Source organism: Biomphalaria glabrata, chromosome 1 (assembly GCF_947242115.1).
Source record: "Biomphalaria glabrata chromosome 1, xgBioGlab47.1, whole genome shotgun sequence".
Taxonomy (NCBI): domain Eukaryota; kingdom Metazoa; phylum Mollusca; class Gastropoda; family Planorbidae; genus Biomphalaria; species Biomphalaria glabrata.
In genome coordinates this window covers 70,846,439-70,863,431 of record NC_074711.1, presented here as the reverse complement: position 1 = coordinate 70,863,431, position 16,993 = coordinate 70,846,439, and the positions used below count along the sequence as shown (strand labels likewise).

The 16,993-nt window shown below is 37.2% G+C and overlaps 1 protein-coding gene across 1 annotated transcript; it reads right to left on the bottom strand.

Moving 5' to 3' along the window:
• Positions 1-3,413: 3,413 nt before the first annotated feature.
• LOC106079894 (homeobox protein H2.0-like) lies at positions 3,414-16,774 on the bottom strand. The gene is made up of 3 exons (XM_013241145.2): positions 15,553-16,774; positions 11,990-12,110; positions 3,414-3,899 (listed from the first exon to the last, which is right to left on the bottom strand). Exons 1-3 carry the CDS (start codon positions 16,409-16,411, stop codon positions 3,623-3,625), a joined length of 1,257 nt encoding a protein of 418 aa, XP_013096599.2. The 5' UTR covers positions 16,412-16,774; the 3' UTR covers positions 3,414-3,622.
• Between the last annotated feature and the right edge of the window lie 219 nt (positions 16,775-16,993).

The window sequence follows — 16,993 nt, the reverse complement described above, 5'->3', positions numbered from 1 at the left end:
TGGTAACTGTCACGACTGGAGGCTGTTGCTGTGAGGCTGGAGCAGCACTGTGGAGTTTGTTGTTGGTGCAGCGTGGGGAGTCTGAACCGAACGTAGTGCTGAAATAAAACTCCGTGTGTGGAGGAAGTAAACTCAAAGCTGATAGTCGCGTCTGTTTGTTGTGGTCATCTACACATCTTCACTATAAAGAAAACCGTACAAAAAAAAAAAAAAAGATCTATATCACATATATATATATGTGTGTGCCCATGTTCTGGAGCACTCCAATTGTGTATTTTGTTTTTAATTTTCAAACCTGAAGATCATGCGACTTTTCAGAATTTATAGTAGCACTTGAAACAGAACTACCATGTTTCTCAAGTTACAGAAAAGTAATTCCACCTTCCAGTCTCTATATTTTATGTCTATGTGAACAATATCCTTGAAAAGCCGTGTTTTTAGTTATAGCACAGCACAAGAACACTTTTAGTGCTGACATTTGGCACCATCAAAGTTAAAATATCACTTATGCTCCATCGAATTCGTGATAAAGAGTTGGCGATTGGTGACCATTAAAAAAGACCATACACGGGTTGATATATCTATGTCTATGGGTTTAGTATAGTTCCATGGTTTAGTGAGAAGTTTTCTTCAGTCCAAACTGGCATAAGTGACAAAAGGAAATCACAGAGTATGGCTTTCTGGAGCAAGATGTTGTGTTGTTGGTGCTTCACGAAGCGGACAATGGCAGTGGTGAACTTAAGAATTCTGTATGCGTGGTCTGTGGAGGAAATGACTTAACATCTGAGGGCAGCTCTTTGTGTTTGTTGTCTTGATCTTAGCAATTGTAAGGCAAAGCTTATCTTGGATCCCTTAAGCTTACAGCATTTGTATTAGGACTGTAAAACGTGAGCTAAACTAGTATATTAAATTGCTTAAATGTACTAAGCGGACTAGGTTTAGCATTTCCCATAAAAACATAAAATAAAATAAAAACAATTGTCTGGATCCACCCTTGTCAGTAAAGGCTTGACATAACATTTCTCTTACACTGAGTTACAGTCGACGTCTTTCATTTTATTGAATACATCGCTACTCAAGTGTTTATAGCCTGCCCACAGATAACCCCAAGGGTTCGCGAGAGATGTTTGATAGGTTTAATAATAGAAAATCGTCAAATTATACTCTTCTACTCCTAGTGTCACCACCAAGCTATGACCACATCTCCACAACAAACACCGACATTCACGTGTGACTGACAGTGGCAGGATCCCTAAGTATGGTCGAACTTTTTTTCCCCCTTCAGTTCAATTGGGCGTCGGTCCTAGACTGATACGGGCAAGAAAGGAGTGCATTCAGTTCTTTCCAATGAGCCTATGCATCTCGTTTGTCGCTCATGTTGAGAACCCGCAAACTTATTTGCATACGCGTGCTTTTCTGACAGGAAGTGGGCGGGATTCTAACGAAAATCACGTGCCAATATCCTGGTGCCTTTATGGGAGATTAAATCCGACGCTTTCTTGTGAGAAAGTCAAGGATGAATAACTTCTTTAGTTATTTATAGTCCGTATCTCTCCCCACCCCCTCCATTTCCTTTACCGAGTACTTCCATACTATTTTTTTTTAACTCGTGAGCAAACCAATTGTCTGGAAAATAAGTGGGAAATAACCGAACATCCAAACTGGCATCACGCTCGCTCGAAGAAACCACGGGAACAAGAAAATCTGGTCATTAAAACGAGGCGGACGTCTGCTAGTGGAGAGAATGTAATCAATGCTGATTGATTGGTCCATCTTGTCCACTTCACTAATTAACCCACAAGCGGAAGGAGAAATTACCACAATATTAGTGTCCCTTCTTGATTTTTTTTTTCTTTAACTTGCTCACATCAGACATTTTTATTTCCACGTTTTCTTTTTCTAACAACACTGATGTTACTGGGTTTTTTTGTTTGTTTTTTTGTTGTTTTTTTAATAGGGGAGGGTGGATTTTTTGAGTTGCTCGAGACCTGAAGGGGAAAGAAGGAGAATAGTGAGAGAAAAAAAAAGTATATATCCGTCATGGCCCTTTTAGCGCCTCCTAAAAAATTCTTCTTCGTATTTCGTGTTATTTGCCAGACGATATCTATTACGGACACAACCGAAACAGTTTGTTTAGTGCGAGATTTGTAATTGATTGAATGCAACAAAAAAAAAAAAAAATGGCCCGGGGGGGGGGGGGGAATAACAATGCAAGGGAAGTAATAAAGAACATTAATTACATTTGTCTTCTGTCGGAATTTAATTTGTTGTTGTTGATATTTTGTGTCCCTTGTTCTCGTTATTGAGCATTATCACTGGAAACTATAATTGTATAGTAGCTTTGGGTAGTCTGATTTTCCATTATAGTGGACATAGGACCAATTTAGACTTGATAAGGCCCTACGTTAATAGAGATTAAAAGATACTAATGTTATATTATAATATTATTATAGATTTACCTAGAGGGTAAAACTGATATGCGGGCTACAATTAGTAAACAGATAGTGAAATAATAGATCTCTAACTTATAATCATTATAACTTAAAAACAAATTTAGTCGGACAATTGTCGGACAATTTTTAGCACCCCCCCCCCCCAAAAAAAAATGGAGGTCCCTATAATTAAGCGTGAGTGGCCTATACGGACATCCTTGTTTAAATGGAACATTCTTTGGTCTGCCAACGTTGGTGGATTAATTTCGGGCTTGTAGTTATAGCTGAAGATTTATCATTTTGTGTATAATTGTACTTTGAATCGGCTTATAATTATTTTAATTTTGCCCATTCTAAGGAGAAACCACGTGTTTGAATTAATTCATTTAAAGAAAACAACAACACACAAAACAAAGTAAAAATTCTAAATCTCTTTTACAGATCTTAAATCTTATCTTATAAAATACATGCATATTAACCAATGACTTAAACTCTGCCAAGTCATTGGTTTTCCTGGCTGGCTCAGGCAAACCACTCCATGCACAATAGCACATAGGAAAATGGAGCATTAGTACAAATTTGTGACTTATTTGTCCAAGCATATGGCGTATGTAGTGCACCTTTATTTTGTGTCTTTCTGAGTATTTTATTAGATTTTGTATTTGAAGATTATGGTTTAGTGTTTTATGTATAATTGTTACTTTACTTTTAAGTCTTCTTTCCTGGAGCCTTTCTAAATTTAGTGTTTTTACTTTTTACTTTTGTCAAATGCGAAAATGTGTTTGTTATGAATCTCACTGCTCTATTTTGTGTCTGTTCCAGTTTCGTAATGTTTTATTGAGTTGATATCTAGGTTTAAACTGTAGTAAAAGTGTTGTTATTTAGAAAGAGAAACTAACAGTAACAACTCAAAAAATGATAGCTATGTACATTATTTATTAAACAAACATCATTAAACATTATTAAACATTAGTTGTGTGATGTAGCAAGTAATCACTTGAATTATGAGGATTATGTGAAGATAGCTTGCCGCCCGAGGAGCCGAACTGCGCGGCAGGATCTAAGTCTAATTAAGTATAATGAGCATTATGATTATCTAAATTATAACAGAAGAAATGCAGTGGCCAAACTTCAAGTATCCCTTACAAATTTCGATGACCCGGATGTTAAATACAATGTCTTCATGCCTCCTAAGAGCTGGCATAGCCTGTTTCATTGGAAATTTCAGCTTTCTCGTTATGATGTGATTGCTGAGGCAGGTCTGTAGATCTGCCCTCTAACATGTCCTCGGCATCGGAGGACTCAGACTCCTCGTCGTAGTCATTATCCACATCCCGGAAGAGGTCACCCTGCGCCAGTCTCGCCTGCTGCTGCTCCAAGTGTTGCTTCCGCCATTTGATGCGTCTGTTCTGGAACCAGACTTTAACTTGTGCTTCGGTCAGGTTTAAAGATGCGGCCAGGTAATATCTGCAATAAAAGGACAAACAAAGAAATCGTTGACAATCTTCATTTCATAGCATCTCTTTTTGGCAATGAATGTATTGAGAGACCATCTTTTTCCCTTACAAAAATTACATGTCATAGTTTGTGCATTTAAAGGCATTTCAAGAAATAGCTGACACAATCATGTGCTTTCAGTGCGATAGTGCAACGTTGTTACGAGACAGTATTCATGAAAGTTCAATAAACCTGAAAAATGGGGGAAGGGGGGGGGGGGGAATTCAGTTTTATTATTAGAAGGAACCCATTCTTCACATTCTGTGCTACCACATATTTTCATTTAATAAACATTTCAAAATCTTCCATTCGTAGATTTTAAATAAATTAAATACATTTTAATACAAAGCATAAACAGTTACAAGTTAATCATCATGCAGTGTCAGATCTGGTACGGTTTTAAAGCTGCTTAAAAAATATTTTGCACCTCATTTAGCCAGCAAGTTGATCAGAGGAGCGCTGTGAGCTCCTCCAGAGGAGTCCAGCATTAATAAGAAAAGGGAGTTAAAGCCACATTTTTATAACGCGATTCTCAGGTTTTCTTGACATATATATCGATGTCACATAATATAATCGTCAAAACTCTCAGGTTTTGAATAATGAAGTTTGTTTCAGCAAAGTAAGTTCGAGAAGATATTCATAATACGCATCGCTGTCTTATTGTTTGCATAAATATGTGGTTTACAATTCATTATTAGCTTCCAGCAGATACGATAGACATTTAATATCCATATTACTAAAAATAGATTAGTTAGTTAGTTCGAACAACGGGAGACATAGATTATGAGCATATAAACATGGAAAGACAACCATCGGGGTCGTTGAGTTATTCAAATAAGTTTATTATGCTTACTTTTGTAAATCTACCAGTGAAATGAAATGATATTGTGTATTTGTAGTGTGAGTTTCATATTTTTTCGAGATTTCAAGTTGAGAAATTAAAGTGTTTTATTTCGTAAAGAAGATTTCTGTTCGTTTTTCACTTAAATAAGAAGCCTATCTGGCAAGACGGTCGAGTTTACTCACTCTTTAGTTCAGTGATATGGTACATCAATCAACCTGCGATCCTTTTTAATTTCTGACACATAAACGAAAAGGTACGAAAACGAAATGAAAATGAAACTTTGTGATTAGAAACCTGTGGATCTAGCACTTACATTCATGGGATATTATTTTTTTTTCATGCTTCAGAAAATGGCTTCATTTCTCTATTAAAAATGTGAGCAACTGTAGCTAGTCTTAACGCCGACTTATTTTCTTGTCTCTTTTTGGTAAATATTCTCATTAATCTTCCAATCTGTAGACATAGTTTAACAATCTTTTTATTCGAATGACGTCAAATTTATTTTTAAATGCCGTTTATATGTTATTCTTTTTTTTAAACAGCCACATCATGTTCCACAAAAGGTAAAGGTCCTTTCATTTTTTTTGGTAGATTCTACATTAATAGTCACATTTCATAAACGCACAAATGTTAAAGGTCATGGTACCAATCAATCGGAGAAAAATTGCGTAGCCTAACGTAGGTAAAGAGACATATTTCAACCTTTCTTTAGGGGGTAGCGGATTTTCTACACGTTGTACGGATATTTCGGAGGGCCTGATGGAACCATGCCGCAGGCCGGATCTGGCCTCGCGGGCCGCGTTTTGGGCATCACTGGTTTAGTTAATCAAACAGCTCTGAATTTGTACATATACTCTTATGTGATCTGTTTGGAATCCAAATTCACGTAATAACTGTTAATTAAAGCTAGTCCGTTAAGTCTTTTTCTTTCTCGGAAGTAGAGATTCGTATATATTTTAAAGTGTTTTCTGTGCTAGGTAGGTTATTTTGAAATTAGTGGTGGAATATCAGCAGGTGCTCTACAAATCCTGCAGGTGAGTCTGGTGGAGCGCTAAGCTCCAGGGCCAAGCGTTTTCCTGCGTTATCAGCCTCAGAAATTCATTTTCCTCGAGTCTAGAACGCACTTTTTCTTAAAGTAGAAGAACGCAGGTCAAATAAAGTTCAAGTAAGAAAGGGTGGGTCCTGTTGATATTGAAGCATTTTTGTGCAATAGAGATGAAGAACGCATTCGTGTGTCATTTAGAAAACACTATTCATCCTAGTAAACCAAAAATTATATAGTCAAATTCAGTCAAATAATGAAGGCAGCACTGACCAATACTGCGAAGAACATTCGAGATAAATCATTCGAAATGTATTATCGTAATATCATCTTGGTGTCAAACGTCTTCTCGCGGACCTATTTAGTCACGCAAAAGTTGACATCAGAACAAAAATATATGCATGAGAGTCGAGTAGAATCGGATTTGCAAAGATTTATTTTAAAAAAACAACAACAAAAAATAAACAAAGCGTATATTAAACGTAATTAATGTAGCAATTAGTTTGGATCAGTCGTTTGATTAAATTTGTAATAGACCTAGACTAACGATGATAAATCTGTGCGATGAGAAATATAGGCCTACCAATTGTTTGTGTTTAGTACAACTTCATGCTTTTAGCTTTCTTAATGCGATATGATCCTATCTCTTGTCTGGACTCATTGGGAAAGTGGGTGGGGCGGGAGAAAGGGGTATCTTGGTGAATATTACCTTTGTCCCTTTTTAGATGCATAAAAAAAACGTGTTCATTCCTAAAGGGGACTAATTTCACTTATATCACCACATATGTCAATCACTATTTCCTTCCCTTGTTCGATACCAAACAAAATAATTAGTTACAAATAGTCAATATTATTATTGATTCTTGTTTTCAGGTACAAGAAATAATGGTGCAAAATTTCAACTTGATCCTTATTTCAGGTACCTATTAGAATTGAGTGGAGTTAGGGGCGTCCTGGAGATCCCGAAGTTCAAAATATCAATCTTCAAACTCGAGGCCCCTTGGTTCGAAGGCCAAGCACTTTATCACACATCCACCACAGCTAAATGTTTGTAAATTTCGTTACCACTTATTTTTTTTTGTCCTTCTAGTTTTAGTATACCTGTCGGTTATGTTGAATCTAGGATTGCAAAAAGTTCATCAAATCGTAAAAAAATTATGAGTTGTTTTTGTGAAATTCTGGTTTTATCACTTTTGGCTAGAACTAAATGACTCTTCAATTATTTCTCAATTAATCAGAGACATCAATGATTGTTTTTAAATATAATTTTGTACTTTTGTGATTAAAATAAAATTTGTGCAAAATAAATTTTACCAAACGTTAACAAAAAACTTAAGATATGATCAAATGTGGAGTCCAGGTGAACATAAAACATTTCTTTCCCTATTAAAGTACTCCACATTGAGTCTGCTACTTCCATTAACAAATAAAAGTCCTCCTCCGTACTGTTTCTTGGTTATGAGATATTAAATTTTCTGGTCATTAAAAATGAAGCAAAAAAAAAAAAATATAAAAAAAATTAACATATTTATTTATTATTACTATTGTAAAAATGAACTAATTTTCATACTCTGGCACTAACAGGATAAAGCTTCGTTAATTAAAGGGGACCAAAATTCAATGTAGTCTCCCCTACACTGTGGAATGTTTCTGGTGATGTAGAAGGTCTGCAGCAGTACTGCCTGCTGACAGGTGACGAGAATTATCTTAGGATTACTTTTATTATTATGCAAACCTCTTACACTAATAGGTCGAAAACAGATGTCCTGCTTGCGAGATCATTGAAAGTCTAATATAAACATTCATGAATCGAAATTTATTAGACCAATTGCTGACTTTAGTACATCCCAGTAAGTAAAGTTAAATAAATGAGATAGCTAAGTGTGACAAATTACAGAGAGAGCTTGTAATTGGCAGAACAGTTTGTGAACTGAACCTGTCGTGGGCTCACTGAACCATATATTAAGATTCTATGCAATATTAAACATGAGTTGCATACATTTCATTCTTACAAGAGAATAAACCTGGCCTTACGGCTGGATACAAATAGTTACAACTGCAGAGACTTGAACTGTGGATTAACACGAACTGTTTATTTTGTCTTCAATCGAAAATGTTTCTACATCTGTCAAAGCATGGGAGTAGCTAGGATTTTATTTTCTGGAAAAAGAGGGGGATACTTTTTTTTTTTTTAGTAGCCTACATTTGCTTTAGTTTTTATAAAGCTATACGTTCATGGAATTCGGTAAGTTTTGATTTAGTGTTTTATACAATATTATTTATGAGAACTTTTTCAATTGTATATTTAAATCCCAAGAGAACCTAATTGTGTTGATAAATGTTAGCTTTCAGAAGGCCAAAAAAATGATAGTTGTGACCTTTTCAAGCCTGGTCCTAAATAAATCATTTATCCAGCTGATGAAATAAAAAGAAATGAATAATATTAAAGAAAATAATAAATAATTAAAATAGTTTCACTCCTTCGCTAATTAAATAATTTTATTGAAAGGCTAGACTGTGTAGAGAAATTCATTTGGAGAGCAATTTAATTTTTTTCAAATTTATTTTTATTGCAGTCCTTATTAAACTAGTTTCAGGATGAGTTTACACTCTACACTAGACCAAGATGTCTCTACACTAAACCAAGATGTCTCTACACTAGACCAAGATGTCTCTACACTAGACCAAGATGTCTCTACACTAGACAAAGATGTCTCTACACCAGACCAAGATGTCTCTACACTAGACAAAGATGTCTCTACACTAGACCAAGATGTCTCTACACTAGACCAAGATGTCTCTACACCAGACCAAGATGTCTCTACACTAGACAAAGATGTCTCTACACTAGACCAAGATGTCTCTACACTAGACCAAGATGTCTCTACACTAGACCAAGATGTCTCTACACTAGACAAAGATGTCTCTACACTAGACAAAGATGTCTCTACACCAAGATGTCTCTACACTAGACCAAGATGTCTCTACACTAGACAAAGATGTCTCTACACTAGACCAAGATGTCTCTACACTAGACCAAGATGTCTCTACACTAGACAAAGATGTCTCTACACCAAGATGTCTCTACACTAGACCAAGATGTCTCTACACTAGACCAAGATGTCTCTACACTAGACCAAGATGTCTCTACACTAGACCAAGATGTCTCTACACTAGACCAAGATGTCTCTACACTAGACCAAGATGTCTCTACACTAGACCAAGATATCTCTACACTAGACCAAGATGTCTCTACACTAGACCAAGATGTCTCTACACTAGACAAAGATGTCTCTACACTAGACCAAGATGTCTCTACACTAGACCAAGATGTCTCTACACTAGACAAAGATGTCTCTACACTAGACCAAGATGTCTCTACACTAGACCAAGATGTCTCTACACTAGACAAAGATGTCTCTACACCAAGATGTCTCTACACTAGACCAAGATGTCTCTACACTAGACAAAGATGTCTCTACACTAGACCAAGATGTCTCTACACTAGACCAAGATGTCTCTACACTAGACAAAGATGTCTCTACACCAAGATGTCTCTACACTAGACCAAGATGTCTCTACACTAGACCAAGATGTCTCTACACTAGACCAAGATGTCTCTACACTAGACCAAGATGTCTCTACACTAGACCAAGATGTCTCTACACTAGACCAAGATGTCTCTACACTAGACCAAGATATCTCTACACTAGACCAAGATGTCTCTACACTAGACCAAGATGTCTCTACACTAGACCAAGATGTCTCTACACTAGACAAAGATGTCTCTACACCAAGATGTCTCTACACTAGACCAAGATGTCTCTACACTAGACAAAGATGTCTCTACACTAGACCAAGATGTCTCTACACTAGACCAAGATGTCTCTACACTAGACAAAGATGTCTCTACACCAAGATGTCTCTACACTAGACCAAGATGTCTCTACACTAGACCAAGATGTCTCTACACTAGACCAAGATGTCTCTACACTAGACCAAGATGTCTCTACACTAGACCAAGATGTCTCTACACTAGACCAAGATGTCTCTACACTAGACCAAGATATCTCTACACTAGACCAAGATGTCTCTACACTAGACCAAGATGTCTCTACACTAGACCAAGATGTCTCTACACCAAGATGTCTCTACACTAGACCAAGATATCTCTACACTAGACCAAGATGTCTCTACACTAGACCAAGATGTCTCTACACCAAGATGTCTCTACACTAGACCAAGATATCTCTACACTAGACCAAGATGTCTCTACACTAGACCAAGATATCTCTACACTAGACCAAGATGTCTCTACACTAGACCAAGATGTCTCTACACCAAGATGTCTCTACACTAGACCAAGATGTCTCTACACTAGACCAAGATATCTCTACACTAGACCAAGATGTCTCTACACTAGACCAAGATGTCTCTACACTAGACCAAGATGTCTCTACACTAGACCAAGATGCAGTGGCGGACTGGCTATATGGGTATTTGGGCAAATGCCCGGTGGGCCGGTAATCAAATGGGCCTAAAGGGTCTCATGAATGCCACTATGGCACGCATAAAATTGTTAAAGATTTTATAATATTCTCTTATATAAGGGGCTATATGAGCGTCAAGTTAAATACATGTTTTACAGACTACAGTGTAATACTAATTTAATCTCACACATTTTCAAAAATAATGTAATAGCCTACATCCGTAGACATTGCTATTAGTAGGCTTCATCCTTTAGGGCTAACACACATAGCGATTCAAAAGCAACATAAGTCCTATATTTCTTTTAAAGATATAGAGTATTATAGAGCATGCATACAGTTTCAAGATGATAAACTATAATACGTCATAAAAAAAACATAATGATTTTGAGAACAGATAGGCATATAATTGGAGACCCATCATATGATTTACAATTTACGAAATGTACTGTTTAGAAATGTCTGGGCCGATTTTGACATCCAGTCCGCCTCTGTCAGGACGCCTATCATTGCCACATATGTCCACTGTCCACTTTATTATTTCTGTTTCGGGAGATCTAGTTTTAAGCTTTTCATTTGTCCATCTCCAGTTTTACGTCAAGTGCCGTGAGAAAACGATGGGACCTGGACGCAGTGGCCACAATGTGTCCTTCTTCAACCGTTACGAGTGGACACAAAAGAGGATCATCATAATATTATGACTCCCTGAACAATGCTGTCATCTCCAAGACCCCAGCACACTTTTGTGTCAGTTGGGCGGGGAAGAGCAATGGTAGCTGCCGATGTTGTGGGGGAGTTAACGATGACCACTTCATGTCAGGACAGTTCAAAATGATTTTGGACACAACCAGGACACGGATCAGTGATTCCGAGGACAATTCATTTATACAGTGGTCATCACCTTCTGTGACTTCCGTCGAACATTTCCGGTTGTTACCCATGTTAAGTAGCGCTTGAGTCTTATGCGGTGTCTTGCAGTGGTGTAGAAAGGAGAGAAGAGTCAGGAAGTCGCATTGACTAGCTAGTATTTGATATTTGAATATAATTTTTTTAAAAAGATAGTCAGTAAAGCCTGTCATTTACTTAATTTTTTTTTTTTAAAGAAATGATATCACTTCCAATTTTTCTTCACTAATCAACAGAAAATGGGAAGTGATGAGTAATTGGGAACAGGGTTCAAAGGTTGAGAAACATTGTGATGTTCGCTATTTATTTTCCCCGAGCCAAGCCAAATATAATAAATTCCCGACCTGTGGAAATTCTCATACCAGCCATGAAATATATACATTTTTATATTGTTTGTGTTGGTGTTGAGATGGAGCAATCAGCTGCAACTATACTCTATACACGTATTTATGGTTTGACACTATTACCTTACATTTACCGTGGTTTGACACTATTACCTTACATTTACCGTGGTTTGACACTATTACCTTACATTTACCGTGGTTTGACACTATTACCTTACATTTACCGTGGTTTGACACTATTACCTTACACTTACCAACACACGATTTGTTAACGGCAAGTAGCAGATATAGTTAAACGTTATGTACTACACCGCCTCAATGAATCTCATATCAATCAAATAGTCAACAATCAAGAACAAGTATAACTTGTGTGTGTGTGTCTGTGTGTGTGTGTGTTACTTAAGTTCACAAAGATTTGATCCAGAAAGTGCACCCACCTTTCTGTGCCGACCATGTATTGCTGGCGCTCAAACTCTGCCTCCAGTTTGTCCAACTGCTCAGGAGTAAATATCGTCCTAATACGTTTAGGTTTACCGCCATGTTTTCTTTCTAGCTTTCCTGCTCAATAAATAAATAACAAGCAATATATTTAAAATCCTTTTACTTTTTTTTTAAATAGCTTATCTAAACTAAATCTACCAATATTGCACAAGCTATTTCCCTTATCAAACAAAATAATTAATTACCAATAATTAATTGACTAATTGAGTATTTTTGTTGATCATGTTTTGTTAAATACTACAAATAGTTTTTTGAAAGAATCAACGTTGAGAATGCGTGGAGGGAGAAATAGCGATAATAATTATTTAAGAGGGATAAACCCAACAATTTTAGTCATAATATGTGAATACTGAAGTATTAGTTTCTCTTGTTGCTATTAAAAAATACATAATGAATTAATAGTCATTAATTGTCTATTTGGTTACTTTCCTTTATTGATTCATGTCTTGTCTATGTCAATGTATAAATTTGCAAAGTTTTAGCTTGATCCAAGAATGGTTGTGGGAAAAATAACGTGTGCACACTTTGTACCAGGCAGACAGACAGAGTGAGTTACTATAAGCTTTTTATAAAGAATAAATTTTGCAATTTAAATTGATAAATACTTTGACTCCTTTTTAAAAAAAAATCGATTATAGCCCCTATAATTTACATTATTACAAATGAAAAAAAAAAAATTAACACCCCCATCATTAGGCCTACATCAGATGGTTTGGTCTATATTTAATTTTATTTTATGTGAATGTCAAGCCAAACTAAAATATATAATGATCCAAAACAGTGTTGCCTTTTCGGCCCGTGGCAAATACAAATACACGATGCGTTTCACCGTAATATTCACCGAGTCCAATCGAGACCAATCGTCATAGAAGGCCAAACACTAAGCTGCAACCTCGCAACTTGTGGGCTGTGGAGACCAATAGCTCGTTGCCACGTTACAGGTCTGTAAACCTCCCCCCCCCCCAATGAAAATGAGTTTAAATACCACCATACAGAGAGTTTTGAGGTTGAAAACATTTATTCTGAAGCAAACTACAGTAACAAAATTCTATAAGCGTAGCTAAGGGGGTTTTGAATTTTTTTTAAAAAAAGCTCCACAGATTTTTAAGTTTAACCCCCTTCCCCCCCCCCCCCCCCCAAATGATTTTGACGATAAAACTTCCCTTTTCGATATAAAATCTAAAGATCGGGTCTCAATCAAGGAAATCCTATGTCGAACTAGGAGTCGACCTCTTAGTAAGGCTGGGACAGAGCGTCGCATGAGGTTTGCGGGACATTTTTCCGACAAAATGAATTACGCATAATAAGAGTTGCGATGACATGGTGGCCATTACGAGGAAAGCGCAAACAGGGACATCCTTGTACAACTTGACGCCACACTCTCATGTAGGTCCAAAGAGTTGGTGGGAAGTGGCTTCAGACATTGTCAATGATAGATTTTTGTGGAAACAGCTTGCCGGCAAATGTGCTGAACGAAGCGGGAGGATCTAAGTTAGTAAGAATAGTAGGCTACATAAGGTTTTTGAAATAACACTTTTTAATAGCATGACAATGCAATGTAGGCCTAGATTCCTCAGAATATGCATTTTGTTGGCTTTCGATACCGGAAATAGTAGGCCTACTTGGCTTCGCCCCGCGCTGCTGGAGATCACAGCGCTCCCCCAGACCCCCTTGCTGACAATGGCGGGGAGTCTACAATTTTTCCACTATCTCCAGGACGAACCTATTCTATGGTACAATAAACGTCTTCCAAAAGAATGAAGGGTCAGAATGTAATAAAGATTAATTATGTACACACACACACACACACGCACGCCCACACACATATATTTTTCCTAGGCGCCCAAAGATCCCGAAATAAAAAATCCCAGTCTTCATCAGGATTCGTACCCGGGACCCCCTGTTCAGAAGCCAAGTGCTTTACCGCTCAGCCAAAGGTCTGTACGATGTAGAATTGACTCTACATCGACCTAAAAAAAAGCAATTGTTATACGTTCTGTCTTGAGTTGAACGCTGAGAAGACAGAATAAAATGTCCTCCTACTAAATCTCTCTAAGATTAATACGAGAAAACCACCAGGTCGTAGATGGCTTTTTGAACAGTAAACAAGAAAAACATCAGAAATATTTTAAAAACAAAAACAAAGCTTATACGAAGTGTAATTGTATCAATTAGTGTTGGATCAGTCATGTCATTAGTATAGGAATAGATTTAGACCAACAACAATAAATCTGTGCCATAAAAAATATATTACCAATGTTTTTGTTTAGCGCTTTTTTATGCTTTTAGCTTTCTCAATACGCTAAGATCCTATCACTTATCTGGACCAGTTAGACAAATGAGGGGGGGGGGAGAAAGAATGGATATTTGGATGAATTTTACCGTAATTGGTTTTTAAAAGCATTTACAACAAACAAACAAAAAAAGACAAAAAACAAAAACAAAAAAACAAAAAAAAAAAAAGACCTGAATTCGAACTCATGGCTCACACCTCCTCTGGCCGAAGTGCTATGCCAGTGAGGTACTTATGACAAGAAAAGATTGTTTGTATAGTTATATTCTGTTTGTTTCATTTTAGAGCCGCAACCTATAGAGCGGACTAATTCAACAAATGCCACCGATTCAGTCAAGGACAATTCCTTTCCCTTGTTCGAGATACCAAACAAAATAATTAATTACCAATAGTTAGTTAACTATTGTTTAATTTTTTTTTATGTTTTGTCAGGTAAATGAAATAATTGTGCAAAACTTCAGCTTGTTTGTTGTAACTAATTAATTCTGTTTCAAATGGAAAAAGAATAAATCGGCGGCGGGCGACCCTTGTCAATATTCTACAATGAGTAACTAATAAAAGCGTAAATATTTTAGAACCAATGCGTTGAGTGTGGCAAAAATAACCTTATCGTTGTAAAGAATCCCTGTAAGTTAAGTTCCCCTTTCAGACCTTGTGGTCTATAGGGCAGATGATGTAAAGGTCATCTTTTTCTGTGGCCTAGGGTTAACGTGGGTGTCATGTTACCAGCACAACGACCAACCGCCTTTACTTTTCCCCAACTAATGTCAAGTACCCTTTAGAGCTGGGTGGACTCAGAGGCGCACAATGATATATAAATTAAATATCCCAGTCTTCATCAGAATTCGAACCCGGGACCCCCAGTTCGGAAGAAAAGCGCTTTTCCGCTCAGCCACCGCGCCTCAAAAGAATCCATGTAATCACATAGTATTTCCAATAAGAATAATAAAACATCTAAGTCTGAGTATTTATCAAAATATTGAGGCCTACATACTGTTCCTTTGATTAAAAAAAAATCCTATCATATCGTTAAAGATTTTTTTCAGTTAAACTATTTATAGTAAATACAATATTTCGCTGGTATTTAATATTATCTTGACCTTACTTAATTTATAAAATTTTTAACTATTATTTGTGGGACATATCTTTGCTGCATACAGTGTAGTACAATAGGTTGTGATTTGTTAAAGTAAAAACTGCTCTTACCCTTGTGTAACGTTGCACTTGATTCTGGAGAAATGGAAGCAGGTGACGACACAGAGGACAGACTGGACAATGATGTTAACGAAGAAGACGTTAACTGAGACGATCCTAAGGTTTGTGTGTGGTGATGAGGATGGTGGTGTGGCTGCTGGTGCTGACTTTGCAGAGAATCATACTGGTGAAACAAATAGGGTTGAGGAAAGTCGTAGAACCGGCCGTGTTTCCTTTCCTGACTGCAAGGAGTGCTGTGCATCACCGGTGGACCGTAAAGCCGCCCAGATGTGGGAGAGCAGGCTGTCATGCAAGGTGGAGACGTCGAGTGGACTCTTTCTGAGGGAAATGTATGCTCAGGCTTCACGTGCGTTGTCAAAAGAGAATCGTCCGACGCAATGGCGTCATCGCCATGAGATTTAACCCTTTCATCTCTTCTCAAAATGGCATCTATCGTGAAGGAGGAGCCTTTCATCGGCGAGCTGCTTCTTGGACATTTAGTCAAAGAGATTAAGTCTACGGGCTCTTCCGAGTGTTTCGTTTCGTTATAACTTGCTTTCATTAAGCGTTCAGTCCTATTTTTGTAATTATGCTTTTTCACGTTATTTCTAGTAAATGTCCCTTCATTTTGGAAATTTTGTTTCGAGGCTACGTCTGTGTGTCTGCTGTACATGTATGGATGGTGCACCTGCTGCTGATGGCGCTGGTAGCCATAGCTTCCTACGCTCTGCTCACAGCCGGGCTGTAGCGTGGTGTAAGCAGTGGCCGGGTGAGTAAACGCAGGGTGCAAAACATAATCCGAAGACTTTTGCGGTTTCATAGCGTTCATGTACTGCCATAACATGTAGGGCGAACTCACATCAGGTTGCATTTCTATTTCCAGTGCCTTGACCAATACACTTTATCGAACACTTAGCAGTTCAAATCAAAATAGATGCAAAATATTAAGAACAGATCTTGAACTATTTGACTTGTTTTCCCTATCGTAGTTCTATAGTTCTACGTTGGAAAAAGAAACCTCTTAAATGATGCATATTTACAATGTCTAGTAATTAAATTATTCCTTTATGTTAACACCAAGAAGTATGTACGATCTTATTCATTAAATGCAATAAAAACTGTATTTTGTATATATAATACGGCTGTATATATTCTATAAGAAAAGGCCGCTTGTGGCTTGACTAAATTAACGGTTTCATAAGTATCCACAGAACAAAACTTCTTCCGTACTGGACATCCGTCATAAGACACTGGCCATTTAGGGGATGATGTCCGTTAAATGTTGTAACCACTTACCAAATCTTTATTATTTCCTTGAACACTGACCCTTCTCCCACCCAACCTAGAGCCCCCAACCTTTCATGGCATTTTCTTTGAAAAAAAAAACCCAATGGGGCGGAGCTTCTGGGGAAGATGTCCCCTCCTTCGTTTGAAGTAAAAGCGTAAAATGCGG